Source organism: Syzygium oleosum, unplaced genomic scaffold (assembly GCF_021117445.2).
Source record: "Syzygium oleosum isolate NSW1041296 unplaced genomic scaffold, Sole_v2.1 Sole_v2.07, whole genome shotgun sequence".
Taxonomy (NCBI): Eukaryota; Viridiplantae; Streptophyta; class Magnoliopsida; order Myrtales; family Myrtaceae; genus Syzygium; species Syzygium oleosum.
In genome coordinates this window covers 9,082,870-9,096,365 of record NW_026607491.1, presented here as the reverse complement: position 1 = coordinate 9,096,365, position 13,496 = coordinate 9,082,870, and the positions used below count along the sequence as shown (strand labels likewise).

Genomic DNA, 13,496 nt, shown 5'->3' with positions numbered 1-13,496 from the left:
TCAATATTTTTGTTGTGCATTGAAAATTGTTCTTTCTACGTTCACATGTTTCAATAGAGGAGGCGGCTGGCATTGGCATCCATCCCTGCCGGGTTTCAAAAAGTGTACTGCAAGTTTAGTTTATTCAAATGAATGCTCGCCTTCGGCAAAAACAAGTAAATAAATAAGTAAACGGTGCTCGCCTTGTCCTGGTGGATACAAACAATGTTAGTCCATTTCATCGTATTCGCATGTTAAAGTGACAAAAGACTAAATGAACGAAGCATGTATCTAGAAAAGGATAGCACTGATCTTGGATAATAATGAGACTAGCTTTCGAGACTTAAAACTTCTCCGCGCCATAACCTAAAGGGCCTTCATAAAATTTCAAGGCTCGTCAGCATCTCTACGAGCTCTTGGATAACCAACGATGAAATTAAAGATTATTATCACTCGTTGGATCATCAATTAATGGTCGTCCGTCGTGTGAGGCCCGTCAACTTTACCATGGTATAGCCCCCGGCATGGTAGATTAGCCCCAACTTAAAATTTTTCCATATCACAATTCTAGCGAAGACTGAAACATAGACTTGAGATCAATGCCCTTCTATCGTATAAGTAAACTCCCAAGATTATTTGGTCCTAATATATTTAATTTGTCGTCAAATGTAAAGACACTTATCTAACAAACAAGGAAAGGTCTTGACCTTACGTCTTTTAAAGTTGAAACAACACTTACTGATTTTCATTGGATGGGGAGTTTTTCATTGGAGGAGAAGATGACACTGCGAAATCATGTCTAGAACGTGAAAAATACAGAGACGTGCAAGCTGATGCTAACTATTTCAGGAGACTGTGTGAATGGGTCCTCGCCGTGCATATCAATAAAACAGTCAAAGGTAAATGTAACAGACAATAATAATGGACTAAAGGGAGCCTAAAGTCGAAGGTTAGCGTACTAGCTTACAACGTATTTCCACTACATCAATGACCTGATGTAGACGATAAACACTGTCATTACTAATGATGAATAGCCATGTGAAACATTGCTGTAATTCTCTTAAACCAACCCCCTAAAAGAACTCCTAAAATTTCTACCGTTCTTGTTCCACTGCGGTGACCAAGCCTCGATTTAGAGACTTTCTCAGCCGTGCAGTTCGTTTTCGATGAGCTCGGCCCTGCTTGTGTTGTTCCCATTCATGTGCTCCTCTAAGCACACGATCGCCACAGGCCTGTAAGAATTCGGCTCAAACATGTCAAAGACTATGAAAAACACCATTGCAGGACGAGTTGAAGGACGGGATAAATTCAGGGAAAAAAACAGAATGAAAAAAGAACTCCCCACAACACTTGGGGCGTTTGCTTACCTTGCAAATATATTGAGTCCACAAGTTTCTTTGCAGAAACTCAGTAGCAGAGCTTTTTGGGGCTTCTACATTGGGCATGATTGTCACCCTATCTTCATAAAACGATCTCACACATTGCAAAGACGGTTGTACTACTTGCTTGATCCAGGAGTCTTCTGACTGACCTAAATCATGAGAACATTATAAGAAACTTGAGAATCGAAAAATTGACAGCAAAACAAAATCGCTAAGAAATGAGATTATTATACTTGAGATAGCTTCTGTTGCATCCACATAATGGATGTTCCACCCAAACAATGTCTGCAGTCTACGGATCCTCCTTTTCTGTGAAACAACAGAAAGCTTGTCTCACTAGAAAGCACAGGCACAGCCATTTCAAGCTAGAAAATGGAAGTTGAAAGATCTAAATCTTTGCATGCTTCGGTTCTCAAGCAATCACATAAACATCTGCACCTCGAGAATGACATGAGAGAAGGGGGATCCTCGTTTGAAAAGAAGAAAGCAACAACCTCTACTGCTTGAACAGTGAATAAACCTCATTGAGAAAAAGGGAGATTTGCGAAAAAGCATCTGTCTTCCAGCAATTAGACAAACTGAGGGTTATCATAGGTTGTAACAGAGTTTCATAGCATGTATTGAATGAATATCACGGCATATATTTTTTAGTACAAGGTTCAGGCATAGGCACCGTTCGCTAGGTAGAGGGGATAGCCTGAAAGGAAAATATACCAAACTTAATGGAATATGGTCACAGTACTTCATGCTTCACTACAGTATACTCACCTGTCGACGTACAAGTCTTCGAGTATTTAGTTTAAATTTGTCAATGGCTTCTTGTAGTAATACTTTTAGTTGGTTTGTTGGAAGGGATGCCAAGGTCAACCCAGTGTTTTCTTTCAACCTATACTCATCATGAGAACAGCTTGTTTCGGAGTCCCCAACGTCTGCAATGTAAACCCGCAGAAAATCCTCGAACTCTCGTACCCCAATTGCCTGGCGCAGACCTCGAGTACAATCTGAGTTTGGGCAGTAGATGTCATAGACTTCATTAAGCAATCCAGCTTCCACCATGCAGTTAACTCTATCCTCCACATATCGATCGAGAACAGGAAGACATGCATCCACACATATAAAACAGCAATCATACTTGGAATTCTCAATACGCCCCCAGTTCTGCCCTGCCACAATGAAAGGAAAGGGTATCCCTTCCTAGCTTAGTGCTATGATGTATGAGGATAAAAATTTTAGTAAGCACTTCTGGGGAGTGTGTCTGGAGTGGATTTTACTTGACCTTTTGCTTTTTCAAATCTTTCTGCACATGCATCTTGATTTTTTCCATCTTGAGTGCTTGAAATTGTCACAATATATAGATGTTGACACGGTAGCTCATGTATATTATTTTCACAATTTTTTAAAGCTGAATAATATTTCAATTTTGGCGGGAAAATCAAAATAATTACCTTTTAATTTGGAGAGGTCAAAACAAGCAAACCCTAAATTTTCTTATGAAGAATCATTTCAAATTATTACAACCTCCAGAATCCAGAGATCATATTCGCATCAGAAGCTATTAATACATGATGTGAGAAAATTTACTTGCACTTAACTTAAACATATCCATTCCTAGGATAGCAATAAACCTTTATAGGATGTTAACAGTGTAGAAGCAGACCGAGGTAAACACAGCTTCAATAAGTCATATAACTAATACCTAATTGAGGTCAATTACCTAGTTCTTCAAACACTCACAGATACAATAATAGTTCATTAACAAAATGAGATACTGACAAATATTTTCATCAAAAGAAAAGTGGAAGTTCAAGATTCTCAGAAAATCAACTACAGAAAAAAAAAAAAATTGCCAACATAAACATTTGCCCCTATGGTGCTTCAAGTTACTGCTGCTACAAATATGTCATGTTTAAGAAGGCATACAAGAAACCTAAAGACCAACCGATTGAGCTACTTAAGTGGATAGTGAGACAAAATTTCTAGATTTTCCTAAATACAAACAATAAGCAAGTTGACTAGACCGACAAATGTCACCAACCTCTAAAGTTGTGCCCTGAAATAATTCACTCGGAAGGAGACCGGATTGAGCATACAAATTTAGATATTGATTGATCTGCAAAGGATCCAGCACCACGAGCTTCAGTCAAACAATATCTTTCAGCTAATGTGATTCAATTTATAGTTAGAGAAAACCGGGAAATTCTGAAAGTAGGTATACAATAATTACACCTTGTCAAAACAAGAGGAAAAGGCATAAACAGAGAATACAGAGACATGATCCAACAATGCTAATCACCCGTGACTACAGTGGTATTCGGAAAATATTACCAATTCTCACCAAAAGTCTCATTCGATATCAGATTTTCCCTATCATACTCTGTCATAGGAATATCTGCAGCAGGGCATGCTGCTATTGTCATTGGGACAGATTTTGAGTTGAATTCCTATTGAAATGCATAGGAGCTTTTGCAAGTCATCTAAAAATTGCTTAGTGCAAAGTTCTTTGCAGGCAACACCAGGAAAATAATTTCTTTTGCATAGTGGCATCTATGAGCTGCTCTGTATTATGAACTCTTTGATCTCCTGAATAGGCAGAAATGATGAAATTCCATGACCACAAGTCTGCTAATGTGTATAGACCTAAATGTATATGAAAATATAACACGCTGAGCAGGGATAAGTGCAATTGAAGTGACAGCAAATCAATTCATTGACAACCCCTGTCTGCGTACATTATAGATTCGCAACTGAATCTTTCGATTCAGTTAACAGCCTAAACAATGTGAAGTTTTCTTAAGTGAACAATTAATCCTAAATTATGTCAAAATATATAAGTTCACTATTGAATTTACTTCAGTGATATGAATCAATATATTCATCAAATTCATAAATTCCAGATTTTGATTAACGATTGTATCTTGAATGAAAACTATGCTAACAACATTCATACTTTTCTCTGGTTATTCGGATGAATTCTTTGCGCAGCAACTGGATCTATGTCTTTCAAGCGATCGAAGGTGAGAGCATTCCTATCTCTATTGAAGTCAACTTCACAATCGTCATGCTCGTCACCTGAGAGTCAACAAAGCATTCGTTAATGTACAATAACCACTGGGGCTCAAGCAAGATAATGACAATTACCAGGAGTTTCATCTAAGTGGCCGTCATCCATGTGATCCAACGAATCATCCAGAAGAAACAGACTCACGAGAGCCTAGTTAGCAACAAAGAGATAAAAGAAAATTAACCAAACACCCAAAGAGAACAAATTTCTCCCAGGATATACCTATTACTATAGATCCAAATTGGGTATGAAGATGACCTAAATTACGTTTTCCAGCAACAGATACTTCACTGAAGATTCACATGGTAGGATCAGATAGAGCATCATAAGTACAAAAACTATGCAGGACATGTAGAGACATCAAATAGCTATTCTTTATCAGGCATTGGCAACTAAATAATCTCATAGTCCAGAAGCTGAGTCACTCACATTCAGTCAGGAAACTAAAATTCACAAGTTGACTCTGACGAGGGATGGACTTTAAAGTGACAGAAATTAAGCGAACTCATCGTTACAATCTTGCATGAATTTAGAGCATGAGGTGTGATTGAATTAACACTACAGCCCCCGTTGGTGAATTCACAGAGTAACTACTCCAAAGTGCGAACACAAAGAACAAGCCGCAGGCTATTCAAGCAAATGAAAAAGAAGTGCCGCGTACTCTACCTGGATATAGTAATTTGTACCCCCAACTATGACTGGCAAGTTATTCCGAGACAAGATCTCATCAATGAGCTGAAGTTCGGGAAAAACACAAAAGTTTCAATCCCATCAAGACAAAGTTAATGAAATTCAACATGTCATCGTCGATTTTAAAGAAGGCGAACCCACAGGAACAGCAGAGTCCCTAAACGCCTTGGCCGTGAACTCCACGTTCGGGCTTACGGTGCCCAAAAGATGATGAGGCACTCCTGCGCAACATCCACCCAAATTCGTGAAAAACAGCTCCGAAACGGACCATGATAAAAAACACCCCGGCGCGCGTGAGGAGAAAGCCTCAGAAGGCAAGAGGGTTTCCGGGAACACCTTGCTGTTCATCGAGGGGGACTTTGTTGGTGAGCACGTCGAGGCCGCGGTAGACCTGCATGGAGTCGGCGCTGACGACCTCGACGGGGAGGTGGGCGGCCAGGTCGATGGCCAGGCGCGACTTGCCGGAGCCGGTGGGGCCCATTATGATAACCACCTTCGGCTTCCGCCCGCCGGCCCCGGGGCCTCCGCCGCCGGGGCTCGAGCTTCGCTCCTCCGGTTCGGCGGCGCCGTCACCGTCGCCGTCCATGTCTTTCGGGGTGCGTTCGGCTCCCTCCGGGCCAGCTGAAGGAGGAAATCGGGTCAGCACGACCCGGGTCGAGGCAAAGTATTTATCCGGAGAAACGGACGGGCCGAGGAGCTTTATGCGTATTGGGCCTGGTTAAGCTTCCACAATACAAACAAAGCCCTTGAATTACTCGCTCTTTACTTCTGATTTTTTATTATTATTTATATTCAAATCAAAATGGATATATTTTTTCTGTTTTTTTTTTAATTTCTTTTATTTAAATTGAAATCAAAATGGCGTAATTAGCTTAAGAAATCTGCGATTGTCTCTGTGGCCCCGTGAGTTGTGACCCTAATTTAGCCGTTTGAAAATAGGATTAATATCATGAAAAATCACAAACTGGTATACGTGTGACAATTTACCTTAAATTAATTTTTTGACCACAAAAAATCTCAAATCGGTACAAATGTGACAAATTTATCCCATCTCAAATTGATACATTTGTGACAAATTTATATTCTGTTATCTTCAGTTAAATTGAATTAATACTAGAAAAACCACAAAATGGTACAATTGTGACAAATGGATGGTAAAATCTCAAACCGGTACAACCGTCAACAGCCACTTGTTATCCAACTCAGCAATTTGATAGTAAAATTTAACGGAAACTAATTGAGAGTAAATTTGTCACATATATATTAATTTGTGATTTTTCATGATATTAGCCCTTGAAAATATGAGGGAGCAAATTTTTTTTGGAAGAAATTTATTATACATAATACATATATATATATATATATATATATATATGGTCATGCATTCCTACTATATATATGTTGATAAGGAAATCTTTCATCATTCCTCACCCGCTGCTCACACATCAAATCACCACGACGACCATGGACACACCCAACTCGCGGATCACCGATCCACAGCGGCGAAGTATCCTCCTGTTGCCCTGGTTAGCCCACGGCCGCATCTCTCCCTTGCTTAAGCTCACCAAGAAGCTACTCTCTTCTTCTTCTTCTTCTTCTTCCCGCCAAAGCCCCTTCCTCATCTTCTTCTGCTCCACCCCCGTCAACCACGCCTCCCTCCAGGCCATCCTTACTCCCCATCTCTCCCCTTCGACCCGGCTCATCGAGCTCCAGCTCCCACCGTCGCCCCCTCCACTCCCCCCCCCGTCCCCCTCCCCCCCCACTTCCACACCACCCGCCGCCTCCCTCCCCACCTCATGCCCTCCCTCAAGGTCCACCTTCGACACGGTTGGCCCGGCCTTCTCCGACCTCCTGGACACTTTCAAACCCGACTCGGTTGTCTACGACTTCCTCTAGCCCTAGGTCCCGAGAGTATTAGAGTAATTAATTATTAAACAACGCATTCATCTAACAGCTTAAGTTATTAGAACAGTTGGCAGTGGTCCTACAAAAATCTTACATAGTATCAGAGCTAGAGTTCTTGAGTTCGAATCTTTCTAGGCCCTATTTGCCTCCCTAATTAAATATGTCCACGCTTAGTACTAGACAAAAAAAAAAGACCAGACTAAGCGTGAGGGGGAGTGTTAGAGTAATTAAATATCAAACTACCCATTCATCTAACAGCTTAAGTTATTAGAACAGTTTGCAGTAGTTCTACCAAAATCTTACAGAGAGCAGCCCGCGACCCTCCATAGCATGGACTTGGACGGGGAGTACCCCTTTCCGCCGCTAAGGTTCAAGAGGGGCGAGTGCGATAAGATCATGCCAGTTCATGTGCGACAAGGACAATGGCACCAGGGACATGGACCGGGTGTTAGAGAGCATCAGGAGGTCTGAGGGCGCCATCCTGATCAAGACGTGCAGAGAGATCGAGGGCAAGTGCGTGGACTACCTCGCGGAGCTTGTTGGGAAGGAGGTCATCGCTGTCGGGCCTCTGATTCAAGAACCGGCCGGAGGTGATGCCAGAGACGACGAAGGGGAGATACTTGGGTGGCTGGAGGAGAGAGAGAGCGGCTCGGTGGTGTTCGTGTCATTCGGGAGCGAGTGCTTCCTATCGAAGGAGGAGATGGAGGAGGTGGCACGTGTGCTGGAGCTCGCGAGCGAAGAAGTGGGGTTCGTGTGGGTGGTGAGGTTTCCCGGAGGAGACACAGAAAGTGAGTATTGTTGAAGCTTTGCCGGAAGGGTTCTTGGAGAGGACGAAGGACAGAGGCATGGTGGTCCAAGGATGGGCTCCTCAGGCCAAGATCCTCATGCACCCGAGCACAGGTCTTTTCGTGCCAACAAAACTAAAGCTATAGTTTAAAAACGGTTTACAAAAACTACGTGTTAAATTGCAACTCAGTACTTAAATAAGGGGGTCATACTCAAACGTCCAAACAAAAGGGGTCAGAGTCACGCATTTTGTATAGTGATCCTATATTGTTTGTGCTGTCATGCCACGTTTATTTTTCTGTGTTACGACATTTATTCAATGTTGTGACACCATAATTGATTATAAAACAGGTGGGTTTGTGAGTCACAGCAGTTGGAGATCAACATTGGAGGCAATAGTCTTCGGCGTACCCATCATAGCCATTCCAATGCACCTCGATCAGCTCTTAAACGCCAAACTAGTGGCAGATCTTGGGGTTGGCGTGGACGTCCGGAGAGAGGATGGCAGGTTCCCGGTGGAGGACGTGGCGAAAGTGATCAAGCAAGTGGTGGTACGAGAAGAAGGCGAGGAAGTCCGGAGAAGGGCCAAGGAACTGAGTGCGAGGATCAGGGAGAGGCAAGAGGAAGAAACGAGCACAGTGATGAAGAAGCTGGAACGACTTTTTGGAGGAACAACTTTCAATCTTGGCCAGACCGTGACTTGACATGGTGGACCAAGATTTGGATTTGCTAGTTGCTGGCATAATTTATATAGTGGGAGGCATATATATTAGGAGTAATCAATGCATTTGGGTTGATGTTTCACGAATCTGATCTGGTTCTTGATCTTTTCCAAACTCTTCGATTTCCATGGTCAAAACAAAAGAAACACAAGATAGCGGTAAAGAAATTCAAGACGAGTTGACTACATAGATGTAAGCTAACTAGCTTCATACGATATAAGTGCTGACTCTCCTTACCAAGGAGACAAGTTTCATCCTTTCTAATCTTTATCTACTATGAACTCAATAAGGTTTTCAACCTCAAAGAGACATTCAAATGGACATCTGCGCAAACGTTTTGAGTTTAAGAGGGTGACACTGATATTGTGGACTGGGACCATTGATTGATTTAGATTTACTTTGTATATGATGCAATTAATTCTGTACAGAAGTCTGTTAATAGGCTAACTGGTATAGTCTTGGCATATATTGATTTCTTTGCTTAACTGAGATATGAAATGCATGGTATAAAATAGCTAAAGGTTCGCCTCTTCATTTTTGTGCAATTTAGGAGGACGGCAAACCAAAATCGAATTTAAGGTATTATTCCTCAAACTCAAACCAATCAAAGCGAAAAATTCGATTTCGTAAAAGGAGGCCTGTGCTTATACATCAAGAGAGAAAAGATGAGATATGCCTAGGTCTTTTCCTGTTAAGAATGCAGACGATTTTACAAATCTTGTGATCTAGGGACACATTTAGACACTCCAATGTCAGATTAGATTAATCACTCTTCCTCATTCAAAATGAATGATTTTCAAGATTTTATTAACTATAAGGACCGAAGTGAGTTACATGTATTTACTGAAATAACTTAGTCATTTTTTGGTTCTCGAGCAACTCATCGAAAATATTCTAAACTGCCGATCATGACTCAAAAATTGTAATTTCAGCTCCGGCATTTGCAGAATTTCGCGAGAGCGAAAGGTACGAAAATATCATGCTTTCATAAACCATCTCCAGAAGCTATCATAGGAAAGTTTCATGTTTGATTTAGAGACTTTCTCAGCCGTGCAGTTCGTTTTTTATGAGCTCGGCCTGGCTTGTGTCGTTCCCATTCATGTGCTCCTCTCAGCACACAGATCACCACAGGCCTGAAAGAATTCGGCTCAAATATATCAAACACTATGAAAACCACCTTTGCAGGACGAGTTACTAACAAAGTGCTTTGTTGTTGTTTTTCATAATTGCTGGATACTAATGCCAAGGATTAGGTGAGTTAGAGAAAAAATTGAGATGCCATATGTTAGCACCAAAAAATAACCAGGTGTTGGTGCAGCTAGTCAATGAAGTGATACCAATTGACAAGAGCCCCGGTGTTGGTCGACAAAGGTGCCGATAATAAATACCAAATTACGGCCAAGTGCTGATTAGGAAGAATCGACAAATGAAGTATAGCAATGCAGTCGACTGGAATAGGAGTGCAGTAAGCGAGGAATTGGAGCTGATATAGGAAATTGTAAATGCAAATAAGTGTTGCTGAATAACAAGAGCCGCAAAATTAAATTTTAGTTAACCATTTTATATACCTCTTGACAGAATGGTGTAAATACCCAAGTGTGTTCTTTGTAAAGGTTTACGCAATCAATGAAGGAATTCAATACATTTACTTTTCTTGTACAACTTTATATTTTTGTTAACGACTGCTCCTAGTATTCACATATTACATTTTTTTTCATTCACTTTCCATTCTTGAAATTAACAAAAAATCCTTCGAACTATGTCGATTGGACTAGTGTGTTAATTCGAAAGGTATCTGACTTTTCTGGTGAACACCATGCATGTAAGCAAACTAGAGCGACCTACCCGGCCTTTGTCGGTTTCTCACGAGACCTGGTGCTGGAAATTTTTCATTAATTTCTTTATGTGATGATTAATTGAGAAGGCTATATATAAATTAGTGGTCATGAAAGTCTTGTGCTAGTGTGTGTGTGTGTATATATTCCGAAATTAAGAAAGTCTTATGCCAGTATAATAATATCTTGATGGGTTACAAGTGTGAATATTTCCTACATTTTTTTTTAATATTTAATTAGGTCTGTATGGAGGTGATGTTTGTAACTTTAACCCATGAATCAAAGACATGATTGAAGGAAAGAGGAAGGGAGGAATTCTTTGGAGTGCTATGGCAATGCCAACTGACAAATGAAGGTACACAAATATATATGCGTCCGAGCTAAGCAAGAACAACACCAAGACAACGCGTATGGGAAGGGGTGGGAAAAAAAAAACTTGGGAAAATACAAGTAAACACAAGTGTAGACTGCAGAGTGACTTGATAGTTTGATAGGTAAACAAACTATATTCGTGAAGGTAAACAAATATATTCGTGATACCGAGAGCTCTGGAATCGCCCTCGGCCTTCAACCAGTTTCCCACTGATGCCCTTGAACCGGTGGGATTCAAGGTGAAGTATCCGCCGACTGTTGGCGGAGGAGCAAACGACAAAGACAAAGACAAAGGCAAAGGCAAAGTCAAATAAGGAAGCACTTGCAGTAGTAGTTATAAGCGTGAGCAAATTTGAAGTGTCTAGCACCGATTATTCTCGTCTACTTAACCCAATTATCCTGTCTTAGCGAAATGGTAATCACTCTTTTATTAAAATAAATAGTCCATTGAAAATTGTAATATTTTCTTAATGGATCACTTAGCGCTCCTCTAGATTTGCTCATGTGCAAGTGTAGTGACAAGTACATTTTATTTACTATAAAAATGGGGTGACAATTGATTTTTCGGAGAGGATCTCAGTTTTTTTAGGAGTGACTATTAAAATCTCTATTTTTTTTTAAATTTGCGTGTATATATATATCTAAAGTGGATAATTTTTGTATGTTCTCTTTAAATTATTTCGTTTTCCCATTTCGTGAAAAATGTGTAATCCTTAATTAACGGAATGGCAAATTTTATTGCACAATATAACTCCCATTATCAGTTCTTCTGATTTGCCGGCTTATGGGTCATGCTCATACATACTAACAGTGCAAATTGGTGACATTTCTAATGTTTCACGAAAGTTTCATTTGAGATTCTTCTTCTTGCTTCTCATATTTTGTTTCTCATAAAGCTTTCCATTTTATAAAAGAAAATTCATGGAAAAAGAAAAGCAGCTTCCAGAATCTAAATATGTAATAATTTTAGCATCTAAAATTTGGGGAAGATAGGAGGAAGATGGGAGTAGGCCAATCTACTTTAGGGTTTCACTTAATTCCCTGAGTGATGGATATCATATGTTTATTGGATGCTGTTATATTTAATACGTTGTTTTTTAAGGTTTTGCGGCCAGATCCATGTCTTGAGAATCGGGTTGGTTAACACATGTTTGGTCAATATATTTTTTTTTAGTGACAAATTGCAACTTGCATGACACACTGTTGCCTGTTGGTTAAGTAACTTAAATTCATTATTTTACAAGCCAAAAAGAGCGTCGAACGTCGACAAATTATAGAATACCTACCGGAGAATGTTGAAGTAACGTAAATTACTTGGTCCACGGCCATGGACACCTCCAACTCGCCGATCACCGGTCCATGATGACGAAGTATACTCATGTTGCCCCGGTTAGCCCAGGGGCACATCTCTCCCTTCCTCGAGCTCACCAGAACCCTCTCTTCTTATTCTTCTTCCTGCTGAAAACCGCTTCATCTTCTTCTGCTCCACCCCCGTCAACCTCGTCTCCCTCCAAACCTTCTTCCCTCCCTATCTCTTCCCTTCGATCTGATTCGTCAAGCTCCGCCTACCGCTGCCGTCCCCTCTGCTCGCCGCCTTCCTTCCCTACTTCCACACCACCCTCCACCTCCCTCCCCCTACCTCATGCCCTCCCTCGAGTCCGCCTTCAATGCCGTTGCCCACACTTTTTCCCACCTCCTCAACACTCTCAAACCCACCTCAGTCGTGTACTTCTTAAACCAAGAATGCGTTTAAATATACCAACACGGTGTTTAGAGATTTTCCTGAGATTTTAAAAATAAGGAAAGATTTCGATATATCTCTAATAAAACAACTTTTCTCCCGATATGCACGAGCGATGAACTAAAAGTTGAGATTCTGCTTATTTAATGTGTTTAGGGAGTGTTCTTTTAGCCAGTGCCCTTAGCATTAACATACATAGTTCTCAGAAGTTATCATAGTTAATGAGATAAATGCAATCAAAATTCTAGAATTTGTCATGCAAATACAATCATGCGATCAAGTCTTAAAACTTGTCCAATTTATGCACTCAAATATCTCTGTCAGGTCTGACCAAAAAAAAAAATCACTGTTGGCTATGTTTAATTTGAACAATGGAGAATTATGACATGACTTTTGTTATTACTTTCTTTTTTAAACGTTGCCATTATGTAAATTAAAGTGCATTAATGACCAAAATGTCACTATTTTCCTCCTAACTTTAATAAAAATTAGATTAAGAGGCAAAAAAATACTGAAAAGTTATAAATAAATAAAAAAAGCACTCTATTGGATGGGTTGAAGGATTAAGAGACAACGCCGCCAACCCCTACTTCGTTAGCGAGGGGCTGGGTGCAGGCAAGGGCCAACGACCCTCATCAAGGGTCGATAAGGGCCCATAGCCCTTTTGCAATAAGTTTTAGAATTTGGATTGCACTTATCGTTTGGGGTTAATCAAAGAAGTCCTCCTTGATCGGGTCACGGATATGGTATTGTGGTGTGTTTGAGTGGGTTCTTCCAATTATGTACTTGGATTGGGGAGCTGCTAATGATCTAAAGAGGGCAGGCTCGATCCAAAGCCGCTTGCACCTAACAAAAGCTTGCACTTATTTTACCTGTGGACGCTAGAGTGATATACCTTAGAGAGAGTGAGTGGGAATCGCTAGTAGGTCCTCCTCGAATAGAAGCAACAAACACAAATGACAACATATACTTCAAGATGTGCATTGAAAGTCGAGAAGAGTCTCTCGAGTAATGAAGTTCGTT

General features: G+C 40.6%; 1 protein-coding gene and 1 pseudogene across 2 annotated transcripts; one reads left to right on the top strand and one right to left on the bottom strand.

The window, feature by feature from the left end:
* Positions 1–833: 833 nt before the first annotated feature.
* On the bottom strand, positions 834–5,735 carry LOC115673456 (tRNA dimethylallyltransferase 2). 2 transcript variants are annotated; one of them, XM_030595645.2, is made up of 10 exons: positions 5,449–5,735; positions 5,254–5,333; positions 5,089–5,157; positions 4,500–4,572; positions 4,309–4,430; positions 3,397–3,471; positions 2,130–2,519; positions 1,595–1,670; positions 1,347–1,510; positions 834–1,211 (listed from the first exon to the last, which is right to left on the bottom strand). In XM_030595645.2, exons 1-10 carry the CDS (start codon positions 5,696–5,698, stop codon positions 1,074–1,076), a joined length of 1,437 nt encoding a protein of 478 aa, XP_030451505.1. In that variant the 5' UTR covers positions 5,699–5,735; the 3' UTR covers positions 834–1,073. The 2 variants fall into 2 exon arrangements, with proteins under 2 accessions (XP_030451505.1, XP_056168847.1); XM_056312872.1 differs by having other exon boundaries at positions 4,309–4,432; positions 4,514–4,572; positions 5,449–5,734.
* A 1,615-nt stretch (positions 5,736–7,350) lies between these two features.
* On the top strand, positions 7,351–8,600 carry LOC115676624 (beta-D-glucosyl crocetin beta-1,6-glucosyltransferase-like; annotated as a pseudogene).
* The last annotated feature ends 4,896 nt before the right edge of the window (positions 8,601–13,496 follow it).